This window comes from Erigeron canadensis, chromosome 8 (genome assembly GCF_010389155.1).
Source record: "Erigeron canadensis isolate Cc75 chromosome 8, C_canadensis_v1, whole genome shotgun sequence".
In the NCBI taxonomy this organism is placed as follows: Eukaryota; Viridiplantae; Streptophyta; class Magnoliopsida; order Asterales; family Asteraceae; genus Erigeron; species Erigeron canadensis.
Window position 1 is genome coordinate 17,921,497 of NC_057768.1, and position 19,339 is coordinate 17,940,835.

At 35.7% G+C, this 19,339-nt stretch overlaps 1 protein-coding gene across 1 annotated transcript; it reads right to left on the reverse strand.

Moving 5' to 3' along the window:
- Positions 1 to 12,345: 12,345 nt before the first annotated feature.
- Positions 12,346 to 18,128, reverse strand: LOC122579875 (65-kDa microtubule-associated protein 6-like). Its single transcript, XM_043752137.1, has 11 exons — positions 18,049 to 18,128; positions 17,577 to 17,780; positions 15,899 to 16,123; positions 15,257 to 15,472; positions 14,728 to 14,883; positions 14,487 to 14,646; positions 13,712 to 13,863; positions 13,343 to 13,430; positions 13,203 to 13,273; positions 13,023 to 13,097; positions 12,346 to 12,728 (listed from the first exon to the last, which is right to left on the reverse strand). The coding sequence occupies exons 2-11, from the start codon at positions 17,733 to 17,735 to the stop codon at positions 12,444 to 12,446; spliced, it is 1,587 nt and encodes a 528-aa protein (XP_043608072.1). The 5' UTR covers positions 17,736 to 17,780; positions 18,049 to 18,128; the 3' UTR covers positions 12,346 to 12,443.
- Positions 18,129 to 19,339: the final 1,211 nt, after the last annotated feature.

Genomic DNA, 19,339 nt, shown 5'->3' on the forward strand with positions numbered 1-19,339 from the left:
AAAGATTGATAGATAGAATGTATAATTGATTGTGCGTAATAAGTTATGACATTTTATGTAATGAAAATGTAATTTATCTTATTTTAATACAAGTACATTTCATCTTTATTATAATTATCATGATTATTCTTTTATTCTGGTGTTCATTTTGTGTAAATTTAAATAGATGATCCAGATTATACAGATTTATTCTTTGATGGTGATGAGCTCGAGGAAGGTGAATTTGTCCCTGAACCAAATCTAGATATATTCAAGAAGCCTTATGGGTTTGACGAAGTATGGGACTCAATTCCTGAAGATCCGTTGATTGATGAGAATAGAGTGCTGGATCAGCAGAGATCAGATGTTAGAGAAAGAATGCTTCAAGTCCCATTCAGCAGCCTAACTCAAGTTCTACATTTTGTTGTGTATGCTAAGAATGGTGATGTGTCGATTCCATCTGAATATGAGATTAATGTGACAAGACCATTCAATTCAAATGATTTTCCAGTTTCTCTCAGAGATGATGATTCATTACATATTGTTGATCGACGTGTTCCCGAGAAAAGAGTAAATGATTGGATAGTACATAGGGAAACGTGGAAACCGAATTTGTATTGGACTCATATCTCAGATAAAGATGCTGCAAAGTACAAGACAATCATCTCGAGTTGGTTTTATGATGATGAATTGAAGTTGTTTGTGCTTAAAAGACCAGAAGGTTGTCAGTACTTAGCATGGTGTGAGAGACATTTCAGAAGTTTGTGTGAAGAAGAAAGCCCAGCAAGCCCAGTTCGACTCAAAACATATATATACGAATGAATACTCTAAAATAAAGACGACGTTCGACAAACAAGTACACCAGACACCTAAGTTCGTTCTATATCTTATAGAAACGAAGATAGCATAATACGGCTGATTATGTACTTGATAATTAGCGATATACCAGTTTACTAATCAAACTAGTTATCTCGTGAGGATTCCGCACTCACGACATAATCATAGACGATCTCGAGAGCGATCTATAGCTATCGAGGGACTCACAATTTTCAAGCAAAATAACGTAGGAAGGGGGGTGGAGTCAAGTTAAAAGTTCTATTAATTAGAAAGCATATAAGCAAAATCAGCTTTTGCACTAAATAAGCCTTAGTACTAATGCCTTTAGATAAAGACTTAAAAGATGAATAAACTTATATTATACTTTGATTAAATATATACCATACATAAAAATCTTGTAAATCCTAATGAAATCATATCACCAAGTGGGATGGGCTAGACGACTAGAAATTTATAAGGTTACTACATCATCATTTACACTTTGTCTTGCAAAACTTTCTAAACTAAACTATATATACTGTTTTGATAAACGAACTTTAAAAGATAACTAATATGTATACCTTAATTAAAAATGTACAGTTATAGGATTTTACTCATAATAATACTTAACCAAATGGGATGGTGTCTAGACGGGTCACTTTATATCGGTGATGGTTGTTGGATTTTCCGAAAGTGCATGTACCAAGGGTCATGTATCGAAAGGATCCTGCCACCCGATTGACCTAACTGGCCATTTCATTTTGGTAACCAAGAATGACTTGGTTAAAATCAAGAATTTAACGAATGTTTGAACCAAATTTTTATAGGGCATATTACTCTTTTGGACCAGTTGCCTGTTTCGCCATCATACTAAATTACTTCTTCGACTAAGGTGAGTTTTCATAGATCCCTTTTTAAATCTTTTTGGGATGAGAATACACATTTATGATCACAAGTCTTTTTATGTATGCTTATGTACTTATATGGTTGCCTTACTTAAAATCCCCTAAGAACTTGAATCGAGAAACAGCAGCGCGAATATTATAAATAGTACTATTTGGGTTGACACCCCTATCCGGCATAGTCGCGCTATGGCACAACGGATATATAATATTTGAATGTGAGCGTAGTGTAATTGGCATAAGCACTACAAGAGGGGTAAACTTATTATTGTTAAGGTATCGATTCAAGGCATGAGCATTACATGGTTATTTTACTAAATTTTTGTGATATTTTATGCGTACATTATCATTTATTTAAATCTTGTGATCCACGGTTATTTTGGTATAAACCTATGAGCTCACCAACATTATGTTGACGTATTTTATGTGTGTATTCTCAGGTAAATGAGCTCTATGAAGTATTTGCTAGATGCTCAATGTGGGAGTCACAATTTGCATAACTTGAAGTAGTTTATTGGAAATTTTCTTGGCATTATATTTTGTTAAACTTATTATGTTTTAAAAGTCTCCCTAGAAGTTTTGTGAACTCTTATTACTATGGAAAACAATGGTTTGTTTCTATGATATTTCCTAAAACATCTCATTTAGAGTTCGTTTAATTGCAAATTTGTGCTATGATCCTATTTTATCATATCCCGCCATTTTGGGATGTGACAGATTGGTATCAGAGCCAGGTTGTTATAGTGAACTAGGTAGCATTAGTGGGCCTAATATTTGCTTAGTTAGGTTGCATTAGTGAACTTAGACTATAACTATTTTATGTGACAATGTGCTTATACATGCTTCATAATATATACTTTCACGCCTTAACATATCATGCCTTATACATGTCACAAACCGAGCTCGAAATCGATAATTGGCCAACGAATCCGAATCCTAACCGTTGGGATATATTGAAAGCACTATTTGGAAAACCAGTCCCGTTCGAGAATGACTATGGGAATGGATTTTTATCTACGGAATCTGGTGAAATACCACTAGATAGCAAAACAAATGAAGAAGTAAACAAGCCCGTGAAGAAATCAAAAAGGACTAAGAAAATCATAACCTACACTCGTAGATACCCAAAACCTACTTTTCGTTTGCCATCAAAAACCGGGGCTCAAAAGAAAAGGACACCTAGATTTGAATTTGAAGGATATGAAGAGTACGACAACATCCCATGGAACAAATTTAGGGATGTTAAGGATCTTTATAATGATTAGAAGAAATATATAGTTATTAGGAAGTACTAATTAGTAGGAAATGTAGATCAAGCTCTAAATTTTTCCTTACCGAGGGGATATATGCTTGGAATCTATCTAAGAGCTTGTACTTTTCTAAATAAGAAATGTATCGAGTTTTCTCTTTAATGAAAAATAGGATAGTCATGCTTTTATATGTTTTAAGAATTTTATATCTCGGTTTAATAATATTTCTTTTCTTTTGAATCCAGAAAATGGCAGATAACTACCATTCCGACTCAGACAATAGCGATAATGAAATTATCATAATATCAGAATCCGAGGAAGAAATAGACAACCTAGAAGGAGCACCATTAGAAGAAGTTGACACCCCACCGCAATCTCCGATAGTGGTTAACCCTTATACTCAACCAAATTCAGCAGTAATGCCAAACTTACTAGGCAAATGGAGGCGGGAGATAAACCTTCCACAAGTGGATGAAGCGCCATTTAAGCGATTGGATTTTCCATACACTAAGGAACCACCCCATCACACGGTTCCACTCTTGGTAGGGAAGATCAACAACTTAGAGGATAAGGTGTATTACTTGCGATGAGATCTTACTCATTTTGGTGAAATCTACAACTTTAACGCCGAAGTTTTAGAAGATGTTCGGATCAAAACAGAAAATCTGATTGAAAAAGCTAATAACGACGACGAAACCATGCAAGATATCATAGACAATCATAACACTTTGGCTGAACACTACAATAAAGGCACCGACATAGATAATGAGAATGTTAACAAATTAAGTGCCTCAATCAAAAACCTTGGGTAAGCGATGGAAGAGATGAGTACGCGTTTGGAAAATTTAGAAGAAGCTTCAACTAGCATCACTAAGAAACCAGCCCGCCGTCCTAAGAAAAAGGCTCGAAAATGAGCATGTATCATTTAAAGATCGTGTGTGGTAGAAGTTCACCTTAGGACCCCAATAAAGTAGAATCTTCATTATGACTACGTAATGTAGCAAAACTATCTAGGATTATTGTATGTGAACCTAAGAAGTCCTTAATTTTCTTTTACTCTACCGGGGAGGCTATACCCGGAAATCAAAAGGGCTTCAATTTATGTATCAATATTATCTATAATATTATGACTTGTTGTGTTACTTATTGAGTATACTACTAAAGTTTCAAACTATTTATATTATAGACTTTTAGTATAAATATCTCATTAGCTTATTAATGTGATTGAAGATTAATGGCTCCCAAGAAAAAGACCCCGCCGGCAAACTACCAAAGAGAAACACACGAGCAAATCCTGCTTCTGAGGATGAGGAGGAAGAAACAGTGACGATGACCCAGAGTGAGATAGCAAAACTAGTGGTTGACGCTATTGCTGCAGAAGCAAGTAAGAAAGGGAAGAAAGAGACCGATAACCAAAAGAAAGGAAAAGAAGTAGCTGAAAGTGAGACTAGTAAGAAAACCGGAGAGAGGGTAAGTAAAGGAAGTACTTACAAAAATTTCTTGGACTGCAAACCGCTAAATTTTAACGGAACTGAAGGAGCAGTGGGACTAATACATTGGTTTGAGAAGGTAGAATCAGTCTTCTGAATGAGTGACTGCACTGATGACTATAGAGTCAAGTACGCTATTGGCACTCTCCAAAGCAATGCCCTCTCGTGGTGGAATGCTTATGCAAACCCAATTGGAATAGATGCAGCATATGATACTCCATGCAATGAGGTAAAAGAAATGTTGAGAAATGAATACTGCCCAAGAAATGAAATTCAGAAGCTAGAAACGGAGTTTTGGGATCTGGTTATGAAAGGAACAAATATAGTCGCTTACACCAAGCGATTCCATGAGTTGTTTGTTTTGTGTCCAACAATGGTTTCCCCTCTATATAAGAAAATTGAGAGGTACATCTGGGGACTCCCACCATCAATTCAAGGAAGTGTAACAGCCTCAGAACCGACCACTCTACAAAGTGCAATCCGTCTAGCACACAATCTCATGGACCAAGTTAACCGCCAGAATGCAAAGGCTGGAGACGTAAAGAGTGGAGATAAAAGGAAGTGGGATGGGGGCTGTAACAACCGTCTTAGAAATGTTCTAAATAAGTTCTTTGAGACGTACTTTCCCCATAAGAACGGCTAGACAGTTCAATTTATTTAAGTTCTTGACGTGCTTTAGACCTAAATTATATGCTTATATGAAGGTCAATTTGATCTTAACTCTTGGTTTAGATGACGAGTTTATGATTAAGTACGATGAAATATTAAAGTTCGGTTTGTAAACGGTCATGTTCATAAAAGTCCTAGTTCAAAATGTTCGCAAATAGTCCTTGCATTTATTGAGTATATTTATTATGGGGAAGGTATATATAGAAAAGAAAGGAAACCCTAGAGAGAGAAACAATACTATTCATCTTCTCCCACCTTCCACCTCTCTCTCTCTCTAAAACACACAATTCCAGCCACCAAAACACACACACAAAAAGCATCTCTTGATTTTGGATTGTTAAATCAAAATCGTTTGTACTTTTAGCATCCTTGTGATAATCATAACATACATCTTGAATCAAATCTCAGGTAACAACAACATTTGATGAGTTTTTGATCAAATTAAAAGTGTACTTTTTCAAGTTCATGTTCTTGATGATTTGGTCCAATTTTTTTAATGAAAAACGTGTTAATAATTTATGGGTTTGTGTCGTGTGAACAAATTTGGGGTCATAACATACTTTAATCTACAAAACCCATTTTTGAATATGAAGGTACAACTTGTTCCTGAGTGCCATGACTTGTTCATGTGTTATTTGATCTTGAAAGGCATTAAAAGTGATATAAGTTGTTGTTATTGCGCATATATGTGCTAGTGCTATGTCCAAACAAGTCCGGAAATCGATCTAGACCTTATAGTCGTGCTTGTACCTGTTCTTGCCCTCCAAAACGATCCTGTTCATGAAACAATAGGACGATCTTGATCTCAAGACCGTCCTAGGGCTGCTATTTTGTACTCCTTTGTGCTTGCTCGTTTGATCGTGTGATGTGTTGTGATGTTGTTCGTACGCTTATTGGGTAACTAATCCTTTGGATCGGTTTCGCTCAAACACCTGTTCTTGAACTAGAAAAGATCTTGTACACTTGTTCTTGGATATGAAACGACCTTGAGCTAGTGAAACACTTAAAACGACCATGAGCTAGTGAAACACTTAAAATGACCTTGAGCTAAAACGATCTTGGCATGGATACTAAGACGATCTTGACCTAGCCTACACCTTCAAACGATCTTGATCTAGTTTGAACCCAAAACGATCTTGAGCTTGCATCTAAGACAATCTTGGCTAAACACTGAAACGATCCTAAACCTAATAAGTCTAGGACGATCTTGAACCTGAAGCTAGAACGATCTTGCACCAAAACCCTAGACGATCTTGTACCCATCAGAAAGCAACACGAACTTGTCCTATAACTTATCAAACTTGAACTCAAAACAAGCTAATCATGTACTTAATCATCAAATCAATCCTTAGATCCATCATCATTTGATTAATTACATTCAAGGCTACATATTGACTAGAGAGCTAGTTCCTAAAACGATCTAGAACAGCGTACATTGTGCAAACCCTAATCGAGTTCATTAAAGTCATGATTCATCGAAATAATTAAAGTACGAGTTCTATGAACAAACAAATCAAGTTCTAAAGGCTAAAGTTCATTATTAAAGACACGTTCAACTCATTAACACGATAATCACTTATGTGTGAGTTCAAAGACGTTCAGTTCGAGTACTTAAATTTCATTCAAACCCTTTTGAGTCAAAACGTTCAAAGATCTTCAAATGACCAAATCATCAATTCATCAAGGAAGGATGTCGGCTAAGCGTGGAAGAAAAACTAAGGTCGCAACAGTTGTTGAACCTACTGAGCCTGAACCTAGTGCTAATGCTACTGTCAACTTCACCTTGGAAGATGTAACGAACCTCATCACTGACCGCATGAATGCGATGATGCCGAATCTTGCTACTCAAGTTGCTCAGATGCTGGAAATCCCACTAACTGAAGGTACTAGAACTACCAGAGCCACCCAGAACAAGAGAACTCAAGAAGAACCTGAACAAAACCAAGAAGTGAACAGTGATTCTGATGGTGCTAGTCAGATCGACACCCGAGCCACCACTGAAGGCAGAGTTACCCGAAGCAGAGGGTGTTTGTTCAAGACCTTCACTCAGTGCAAAGCCCCAGTCTATACAGGGGAGAAGGGTGTTGCAGAACTGTTGATCATTAAATGTGTGGGACCAGTAGCGTACAAACTGGAACTACCCCTAGAACTTGGCAATGTTCATGACATATTTCACGTGTCCAATTTAAAGAAGTGCATGGCTGACGACCCGACCGTCATTCCTGTTAAGGATGTTCATATAGACGAAGGGCTCGAGTTCACTGAAGAGCCCATCGAGATCATTGATAGAGATGCTAAACAGAATAGACATAGCAGAGTACCACTAGTTCGTGTACGTTGGAGTGTTAGACATGGGTATAATGACACCTGGGAACGCGAGGATTTCATTAAGAAGAAGTACCCTCATCTTTTTGATCGGCGAGACTCTAAATATCGAGGACGAAATCCTCCAAGTGGGGGAGAATGTAACAACCGTCTTAGAAATGTTCTAAATAAGTTCTTTGAGACTTACTTTCTGTAACATCCCGAACTTTTAATTAACGGTTGACTTCAGTTGTTAAGTCAACACAACGTGTCCGTTAAGTCTCTAAGAGATTTAATGTTTATGTGTGATTAATGTGCATTATGTGTAAGGTTTTAAAGCCTTAATGATTCATGTGTTAATGTGTCTAAAGGTATATTTTAATGTCTTTGGAGGTGCTTAAAGTGTTTAATGTGTTGTAAGTATTCCCCATAGGTGTTTTAAGCTAAATATGAGCCATAAGGAAGTCTAAGTACTAGTTTTGATAAAGCTGGAAACTAAAAAACGGGTTAAGGGTCTAATAATCTGTCATTAGACTCATAAATCAGAGAATATACATTTCCTTTGAAGCCCTAGCCGTTCCCTTTGTTCCATGGCATCCTATTGTTCGATTTCATCGTTATTCGGTTGATTCGAGAGTGTTTTGTAATCTCCAGGTATCCAAGGTATAATAACATTGATTTCATGTCCTTTCAATCATATAATCAGATCCATAACTGGTCTAGGTTATTGGAAGATCAATTGATGTCAAAAATGTGTGTTTTGATCGATTCGGTAACCTAAAATGTTTAATTATGTGATGCAAATCAAGTAAGGATTAATCAATGATTTCATTGCATCATTATGGTCTTAAAATAGTGAATTTTGAGGTGCAAAAGTCGTTCATAAGGTTTGGGGTCGTTTGGGGTGTGTTTCGTTAAGTTTTGGAGGTTAAACAATGAGGTTTGTGCAGAATCGGGGCTAGCTGCGGCGCAACTGGAAAACAGTGACACATAGCTGCGACGCAACTTGGTAGTTGCGACGCAATAGCGACACAATTTTCAAATGGCCATAACTTTTGAACCGTAACTCCGTTTTTGACAAATAAGATATCCACGGAATCGTGAGGGAGTCTACTTTCTAATGGTAATGTTTTTGAAAGATGATTGTAATGTAAAGTTTCCAGAAAGGTTAATTTAGTGAGTGTATGTCGAGTTTCGTCGAGTTATGTAAGCCTTAAAGCATTAATCGAATGTCCGATGCATCAAGCCTTGTCATGGGTCATGTTTATAGATACTTAGGCTTGATTGATGAACAAAAGTAAGTAGGTACTTGTTTAGCTTATTATATTGTTTAATGATTATAGGTAGTCGGGAATACTTGCAAAGCTCGGTAACTTACGTTATCATTTTGTACGCTTCAAAGAGGTAAGATACACTACTTTGACACGTTGAGGGTTCAACAAAAACATAGTTTTCATATAATAACTTCCCAATTGATGTCTTGTATACTTATGCTTAATCGGGATTACACGGGAGGTGATATGGGCTATGTATATGCATATTGAAGCCTGAAATGCTACCCCAAAGATATGTGACGTTATGATATGATATGTAATGATATGCTATGAAATGTTATGCAAGGATACGATATGAAATGAAATGCTATGAAATGTGATGTATGATGATGATATGTGAAATGTGCATGATTAAGTTGCTATGACACGTGCACGTTTAAGGGCCCAAACGTAATGATGTATATGTGATGATTGTTTAGGTTGTGTAAACACCTACACTATATGTAAACACCCGACTGACCTAACTGGCCATTTCATTTTGGTAACCAAGAATGACTTGGTTAAAATCAAGAATTTAACGAATGTTTGAACCAAATTTTTATAGGGCATATTACTCTTTTGGACTAGTTGCTTGTTTCGCCATCATACTAAATTACTTCATCGGCTAAGGTGAGTTTTCATAGATCCCTTTTTAAATCTTTTTGGGATGAGAATACACATTTATGATCACAAGTCTTTTTATGTATGCTTATGTACTTATATGGTTGCCTTATTTAAAATCCCCTGAGAATTGAATCGAGAAACAGCAGCGCGAATATTATAAATAGTACTATTTGGGTTGACACCCCTATCCGGCATAGTCGCGCTATGGCACAACGGATATATAATAATTGAATGTGAGCGTAGTGTAATTGGCATAAGCACTACAAGAGGGGTAAACTTATTATTGTTGAGGTATCAATTCAAGGCATGAGCATTACATGGTTGTTTTACTAAATTTTTGTGATATTGTATGCGTACATTATCATTTATATAAATCATGTGATCGACGGTTATTTTGGTATAAACCTATGAGCTCACCAACATTATGTTGACGTATTTTATGTGTGTATTCTGAGGTAATTGAGCTCTATGAAGTATTTGCTAGATGCTCAATGTGGGAGTCACAATTTGCATAACTTGAAGTAATTTATTGGAGATTTCTTGGCATTATATTTTGTTAAACTTATTATGTTTTAAAAATCTCCCTAGAATTTTTATGAACTCTTATTACTATGGAAAACGATGGTTTGTTTCTACTATATTTTCTAAAACATCTCATTTAGAGATTGTTTAATTGCAAATTTGTGTTATGATCCTATTTTATCATATCCCGCCATTTTGGGGTGTGACAGTTTAAGTCCAAGTCCTATGGTCCATAGTCATTGGTTCACTTAAACCATTTCTCTGATACCAACTTGTAACACCCGTCATTTTAAAATCTGAACTTTCAAAAACTTTTGCCTAACGGCATTTAAAAATGCGGAAAACAGAATCCTTAATTCCACTCAGTGGAATGAAGCCATGATTGACGAGCTTAATTCCATGAAGCATAATGACGTTTGGGAATTGGTTAAACTTCGAAAGGAAACGTCGAACGCTATAAGGTCAGATTGGTTGCGAAAGGCTATACTCAGAAGGCTGGAATAGATTATCAAGAGACCTTTTATCCTGTGTCTCATAAAGACTCTTTTAGGATGGTTATGGCACTAGTAGCTCACTTTAATCTTGAGTTACATCAGATGGATGTCAAAACAGCTTTCTTAAATGGAGACTTGCAAGAAGATGTATACATGCTGCAACCTGAAGGATTCATTCCAAAAGGTAAAGAGCATATGGTCTGCAAGTTAAAGAAGTCCATATATGGGTTGAAGCAAGCATCGCGACAATGGTACCTTAAGTTTGATGAAGTCATTAAAGAACAAGACTTCATAAAGAATAAAGTGGATCAATGCATCTATCTCAAGATCAGTGGGAGTAACTTTATAATCCTTATTTTGTATGTAGACGATATTCTACTAGCAAGTAACAACTTGGATATGTTGCATGAGTCGAAGCGGATGCTTTCGCAGAAATTCGCCATGAAAGATCTCGGTGATGCCTCTTATGTTATAGGTATCGAAATACATCGGGATAAGCATGATGGTATTTTAGGTCTTTCTCAAAGGGCCTATATTGAGCAGATTTTAGAACGCTATAGCATGCAACATTGCTCACCCACTGTAGCTCCAGTAGTTAAAGGAGACGTATTTGGTACTTTCCAAAGCCCGAGCACTGAGATTGAAAAGGAGCAAATGAGGATGATACCTTACTCATCAGTAGTTGGGAGCATTATGTACGCTCAGGTCTGTACTCGTACAGATATCGCTTACATTGCTAGTATGCTTGGGCGTTATTTATCTAATCCCGGATTAGCACACTGGAAAGCGGCTAAGAAAGTTTTACGATATCTGCAAGGGACCAAAGACTACAAACTAACATATAGAAGAAGTGACAATCTAGAAGTAGTAGGCTATTCCGATTTTGATTTTGCCAAAATCAAGGAAAATAAGAAATCTACTTCTGGGTATATTTTTATGTTAGCTGGCGTACCTATCTCTTGGCAGAGTCATAAGCAGAAACCGACTGCAACGTCCACCATGATGGTTGAATACATTGCCGTTTATAATGCCACTTGTCATGGGATGTTGATTAGGAATCTTATCAGTAGACTCAAAGTCGTCAACTCTATTTCTAGACCATTGAAGCTTTACTGTGATAACCCAGCTGCCGTAACTTTCTCGAACAGTAACAGTTCAACTGGCGCTAGGTTGTATCTCGATACAAAGTATCTGTTTGTACGCGAACGGGTTGAGGAAAATGTTCTTTGTATTGAGTACATAAGTACAAATCATATGCTAGCGGATCCGATGACCAAAGGCATTCCTCCTAATATCTGCGTAGGGTACGTGTTGAAGATGGGGCTTACTAAAGACTTAATATAATATAATAGCATATTGTACTTATTGGTCATTATTAACTGTCTTAATAAAATTTTCCTCCTTATTTAGATTTTGTTTGTCTATTAATTACACTTTGAGTACTCGTATTGGTGTATTGACTTTATTGTAACAAAATTTGTCTTGGTCAATTGATCATTGCTTATTAGTTTTAAATTTGAGTCATAATTTGACTAATGGGGGTCCTAAGTTGATGTTCTTCTCTACAACTTTACTTATTGGCTATGATTTCGGTTTAAAACAAAATGAGTATTATTCCGGACTTAACGAATACTCATAGATAAATGATTGCTCGGTCAAGTGGGAGAATGTTGGAACCACGTTAGTGTGACCGTCACTAATCGTTTATCATTCATGATATGATAATTGACGATAACTGAAATCCATATGTCCAACAAAATATATGATGGGCATATTTACTCTTAAAGACGCGGTATAGGGTTTTCATTAGGTGATTGTATCTAAGAGGACTAATAGTTCACACATTAAACACCAAAGGGGTTGAAAGTGTAAATACTCCCCTTATATATAGAGAGTCATCAACCCTAGGTTAAAAGTAAATCCCTACGCACATAATACCCTAATTTTCGTATGTTTCTCCTCTCTAAATTCGTGCATCAAGATACAGTCAAATTACTCATCTCATTATTAATCAATCTCATTATTAATCAATCATCCTGTTTTGGGAACCCGAAATCAATGACAACTATGTTTAATGTCATTACAGATTCCACAGGATCATCCGGTGATTATTATTACTTGAATTCCAACAAAGTGGTCCAGTAGACAGCTTTCTTAAGTCCTTAAAATACCCATTGTGTCGTCCTGAATAAGATCGTGGCGTCATAAGATCAGGAGTTGCATTGCCGATCGAACTCCTAGGAGGGGTTGGAGTCAAAGTCCCATTTGTTGACTTTCTAAAACTACCTGCTCTCCTTGGATTAGACTTGGACCCATAAATGGATTCTTTTTCTTTAAGTAGCAACTCTCTGAGCTTCTTTTGCTCCTGCACAATATATATAATGTAATTTGTAAGATTGTAACAATATTAACAAATAACAAAAGTGCCATTAAGTAGTAATCCTAGAGGACAAAGGTGCGGTTAGAATGAAAGTTTGTAGTTGTTCTTGAAAATTGTTTAGCTATTGAATGTCTATAAATTTCCAAAAAGTACCAAACATTTTTCGAACAAGTCAATATCACTATTCTGGTAACTACAGCTATGGTCAGACAAATAACTTTAAAGATTCGGCAACATGAAACATCCAAAACTATACAATAAGAAATCCTACAAAATTACCCTTGATCGCTTCTTTTCCTCTTCTTTTTGTAGTCTTGAAAGTTTATATTCCCCCAAAATCGTCACCAATCGTGCCTACGGATAATATATATATCAAACAATGTAAAGAAAACTATAAGTGAAATGGATAGTACAAAACAGAAAATGGAATGTGTCAGCATATAATGCAATAAACCTCACCCCATCATATAGGAACTTCTTTTTGTAGTCTTCCCATGTGAGTGTTTTACATATCAAGTTATCAACAATAGCTATAACCGAGTGACCATCAATTACTCAAACTCAATAAAGCAAGTATTTTGAAAGAAGACAATGCATACCTGGAATAGACTTAACAGTAATTCGAGCTCGTTCAGCACGTTTTAAACTTATATGAACACTCCTTCCACCACTGTAGCGCTTTGGATCCTAAAAGACAAGATGGGGAACTTAGAAGAAGCCTAAACATAAAAGCCATCAAATAGGACACACTCTTACATTACATGTGAGACGGAGTCACGGCGATTTAGAAAAAGAGGGAATAAACTATATGTGCCAAGACTCAACGGTCGCGGAGGGCTGGGTAAACAGTCAAAACAGGTAATTTTCTGGACGAGTCAGAATGGGTCGGGTTTACCTGTTAACACCTTGATTGATCCTTTCTTAAGTTTTATTAATGATTAATATCTTAAGTATGAATATAAAATTACCACACTATATTCTTCAAGCCAACTTTCTTCTTCACATGCAGAAAGCCACCGGTCGATCCTGTCCAGGATTTCTTTTCGGCTAAATGCTTCACTTGATACTTTACTTATTTCCACTTCAATGTTCGCTAAAAGTTCACCAGGGTCTACCAAACCTATAATTACAAAACGTTTAAAACATATAACTTCTTAAAACATACTCTCTTTGCTTCACAAGAACATAAACATTTGACTCGACACATTTTTCAAGGAAATACTTTCACCATCGTTAGACATCTAAAAATTACGTTTAGATGTTTTTGACCCAGAATATTACCATCAAGTTATTTGCATAGCATGGAAACAAAGTAAAATGAACATGACTTTTTTCAGATAATGATGCAAATTTCATAAGACGAATCAGAGATGACAATTTCGACCCATTTACCTAAGAATGAGTCAATTTGGGGCTATGTTTTATCTCTAATGGGTCATATTATGTAGAATAGTAATAAAGAAAAAATAGCCATAAGGAAGAAGGTCGAAAGCCTCAAGAGTTTTTTACAAGAATGATCCCTCTTGACTCGTTATATTCAGATAACTGAATTAATAATGACCGAAGAAAAATTTGTTAACATACTTAATCGTTTTATCCATATGAAACTTCGGAGAAAATGAGTTACAAGTCGACCCGTTATCGAACTTAGCCATTTCCATTTCTAGACAAATGGACTGAGTCAAACGACTACCAAGTTACTCAGTGGGAGACTTGCTATTATCTGGAAACAAGATTGCTTACAAGAATCCATCATTGCATTAGATTTGTCAACAGCCGTGCTTGGGTCAGGTTTGATGTGTGTCTTGAAACATATTTCTTCCAATTCTGCCCACCTCTTCATAACTGGTTCTTTCATCTTACTTCCTTTCAGTTTATTGAGCCTCTCAACCTCCTCTGACACCTGCCCAGAACGTTGTTATTCAACAATCTAACTGCTTAGAAAACTGAAAACAAAGTTAAATATTCAGACATGGGTATAAACCTGTTGAATAATTTCGGTTGAAAGAGCCCCCGGATCGACAATTTCAGATTCCGGAAATCGTATAGTCGATGTAATTCTTGAGAAGTAGCTTTTTTCTTCTCTTGTTGTGTCCATTATATTCCAAAGCTCGAATAGTGACATGACAATGTCTTTTAACTACATTGTAGCATGTAGAAGAATACTGTTTGCAATAAAACAAAACTGCTAAAAGTGGCAAAATGGGTTCATAGAGCAGGTGGAGTAACAGGATGAAATTTGTTTGGGTCAAATAGATGTTTTAAGATCAGGTCTACTTAAAGACACTTGTTAATCATTATCGTTGCTATTTTGTAATTATGTTAAGTGATAAATATGATTGCTGAAAACTATAATATCAGAATAATATTATGCATGATTTTCTTAAAACAACTAAGATGTTGTGCATTAAGTATACTTGGCCTATCTTTGAGTCTTTGAGTAATGTCACCATCCAACCCTTTTCATTTGTTTAAGAGGTTAATTACTAGAATGATTTGGGTACACAACATACCTTCAGAAGCCGGACTTTCTTCTCAGTTTCCAACTTCAAAATGGCATTCTCAAGACCTTCCGATGTGCTATCACTTATGTTTGTGGCTAGTTCCATGCTTATGTCATGTAAGCTTGGATGTACCGCATTCACAGTTTTGCCAAAATCTGACCCAAGAATGCTACAGAATGAATGCACCTCATTCACATACGCCAAAACTTTATGGACACGTTCAGACTGCAAATAAAGATGATGCTTTTCATAACTTGATTTACAATTTTGTGAGTCCTTTTCATATAATGTAAGAAGAGCCAACAATATAACAATTTGGGGAATGGATCAAAATGGGTTTGAGACAACAAAAGTAAAGTTTGGAAGATCTGTAAAAGGCAGAGTTGAATTTATAATTTATATATGTCAGATATGATTAAAAAAAATTACAATTACAACTGTGATCTAGTCATTTGTGTTGAGAGAGAGAGAGGTTGCAATGCACTAATAATGCACTTTTGGGGACTTTTAACCTGTTTAACCCATTTGACCATTTTCACTTCTAGCTTACTTTTAATTTACTCGTACGTTAGAAATTAAAAATAACCAGAAGCGACCATTTCCTAAGTAATTGGGTTGAATATTAGGAAACAGGCATAAAGGAATAATTACCTTTTCCTTCTGAGTAGAACGGAGACAAGACTGATATTCACCAAGTTTTCTGGTAGATAAGTCAGGTTCTTCAATATTTACAGAACTAATGGCATTTGCATTTTGACTCGTTATGTCTGCAAATTGTTTAATTCTTTCCTCTTTCTTTAATTCCAGGTCTTCTACCAATGGTGTGAGTATCATGAGTTGACCTTTCAATGATGAAGCTTTCTTATCCACATTTATCTAAAACACTAAGAACACGCACGTTAAGCTCAGTATATCAAGAAAATGCTTCCGAACAAATGATATGTGCATGACAAACGACCAACCCGATAACAGGGCATAACATTTTTTAACACAAAGCTTACTTATATTATCCGTCACATGAATAATGAAAATGCCGATTCAAGGTGGCAAATATAATATGAGTTTGTGCCAGAATGGATGATTTTTATAGGTCATAACAGGCCTGGTCATCTTGGCAAAACATATTCTCTCTTTATAAATGTTACACAGTTGTCACCAATTAGAGATAAATTATGATCCCAAATAAACTCCTTCGGAATAAATATTAACGTTCCATCAATTAGCAAATTTCAATCCGAAATAACATAGGCAATTGAGTTGGTCCACAAGATTAGACTATTAAGGAGGGGTATTTCAGTCATTAGGTCTCCAAGTCCTTAGTTCAGACTACAGGCTGCAACTCGCCTGCATGAAGCCGTAATCACTAGTAATCACCAGACTGCCATACGGAGGTGAATCCATTAAAGTAAAACAGAAAAGCCAAGGAACTCATGGTCAAACCAGATAGGCCAATGATTAAAGACTATGTGACTGATATCATTTAATTGATGAGTCATATATTTTCGTTTAATGAAGGTCTTAAAGTACAAGGAAATGACATAACTCATGATTCAACTTGTGAAATGTTTTGGAGTGGGGTACCAAGATTAGTGATATGTTCAGTATGATTGCTCTATAATTAACCACATTATTGCTTAATGATTACTCTAGAAACAAAAGTCAGCTAAAATAACTCTATACCAACCAAAATAATTAGACATTTATTTGGAATAAGATTTCATAAACTTAAGCCAATTATAATCCACACCCTTCAAATGATTATTCACAAAAAAAACTAATGAATAAAATTAAACAAAACCCCACATGACTATTAAAGTCATGTAGCAAACCCCACAAAGATTATTGAATACAGAAGCAAAAAATTGAAGAGAACTTGTCGGTGTAGTTCTATTAAGCATAACTGCAAACTTGAGTAGCAAACGAAAAATGCTACAAAAAGGAAAAACAAAAAAGGCTCAAGGTTAAAATGGAATAGATCTTTAACTTTCTTTTATTTATTTTTTTACTAAATTGGTATATTCAACCCATATAGCAGATCATCAAGCCTTTCATATGAAAAAAGAAATCCTGTAGCACGCCAATTCGGTAACTAAAAGAGAATCAGGTCAAATAGGTTTAAAATTCTGTAGATTGTAGTTTTAATACTTATGGGCAGCTTTTCCTTATTCACTGTAATAACTATAATGGAATTATTTTCAGTTCGATGTGGTAGAACAAAAACTTAATATGGGTATTGCCGAACGAAAACGAACCATTCTGACTTGTTACCTAGCTCAACCAGCCAACCCACCCATTTTGCCACAACTGCTTTATTGTAAGAAAAACTTACCAGCGAATAAACGTTAAAATCACCAAGGGAAGCCACCAGGGTGGCGAGTTCAGCCTCTTTGGCAGCCACAGACTGATGAAGGCGAGCTTTTGCATTTGCAGCTTCATCAAGTTTTCTTCTGTAAACTTGTAAGCATTCTATCTCCAATTCTATCAACATTCGGTCCTTTTCTGCTTCTGTCTCACCTATGGCTATTCATGTTTGCTGATGATATCCACATAAAAATGAAGTTCAAGTATTAAAGCCTAACAACGATGACAATTCATTTAAACTGCAAATGTATAATAATTTTAGTAACTATCTTAAATCAAGTAAGAGAAAGATTTTGTATAAACCCATTTAGACTCTTGAAGCAGTATATATATATATATATATATATATTATATGCATCTTATACTTTGATTTTGACAAGAATCAACATTTTGTAAGAAAAGAGAGATCAAATTTGAAGAATTGGTGCAAAAGTAGTCACCTGAAATTGTTGAAGCAAAGCATTATAGGGATTAGCATTAGCAACACCTGACATTTTTTTAACTCTAAGAATATATCTCCACTATATTAGACATAATATATTCCAACACACCTCCTTGATTTAAAATCTAGTATGGTCCCCTTATTAGACATAATATATTATTTATTTTTTTATTTTTTTTTTTGAAGGGGGAGAAGTTTGTGGGTCTTTTTCCATCATCCGTTGCACATCAAACAACCACCGGTAACAAACACTATATGTTTATTGGTTATAATTAATTTGCTTCAAAGTTTGATTAAATATATTAATACTACATATGTACATCAGTACATGTGAATGCTTGTTACCTATGGATCTATTAACAATAATAATCTTAGGCGCAAGGGTTTTTCTCTAAAAGTCGTTTCCACAGTTTTAGTTTAAAAACAACCGAAATGTTGTACAAGCACTTACATTCAATGCTGTATGTGATGGGTTAATCCCGATCATCACATTCATATTTAGCATCGATATTGAATTAACACATATATGCTTGATTTGTTATAACTACCAGAACTATGAATTGCACTTTTGGTCCTTGTGGTATCACACTATTTGCAAGTTTCGTAAAAACATGAGTAAAGTGGTGTTTTCCGTCCCTGTGGTCTCACACCAGTAGCATCTTTGGTCCAAAACTAACAAGCCGTTTATTTTTCTTTGTTAGTTTGACCATGTGCTAGACATGTGAGGGTAATTATGTCATTTTCATGTCACAAGTAACTAACTTGTTATTTATCTTCTTCACTAAAGTTGTATCTTGTATATGCAACCAAACAATCATTTCCACTCCTCATCCCTTATTAGAAAATTTCACCATCCCATTTTTTTTCTTTATAACCGCATTTTTCATTTTGTTGTTTTTCACTCGATTTATTAACATTCTAAGGCATTACTTCTTAACTCAACAAATTCCTTGTTCAAGATTTGATTTTTGTACATAATACCCCTTTCAGTTGCATCCTCTAACCTTCCAGCATCAACTTCCGACCAAAAATCCCCAGAAGCCGATGACTCACTTCTCAACAGTCCACCTCAACATCCGCCGACCGCTCCGGATTGAACAATCGACCCGTTCACTCATAATTTGGATTAATTGGACAAAAGGGGATGCCATTCAAATATGAGAAACCATTATTAATAATTTACTATCATGACCGGATATCACAAATCTGATCGATGGTGGTGGTGTCGCCGCCTGTTCAGACCAACGACAAGCGCCGGCTCCCGGATTTCTTAAAAAATGTTAATCTCA

Coding starts and splice junctions, on each gene's coding strand:
- LOC122579875 (XM_043752137.1), bottom strand. CDS start 17,735: ATGTTGATAGAATTGGAGATAGAATGCTTACAAGTTTACAGAAGAAAA. Junction 16,124..17,576: donor ATTTTAACGTTTATTCGCTG/GTAAGTTTTTCT, acceptor TTAGTGTTTTAG/ATAAATGTGGATAAGAAAGC. Junction 15,473..15,898: donor GTTCTACTCAGAAGGAAAAG/GTAATTATTCCT, acceptor CTTTATTTGCAG/TCTGAACGTGTCCATAAAGT.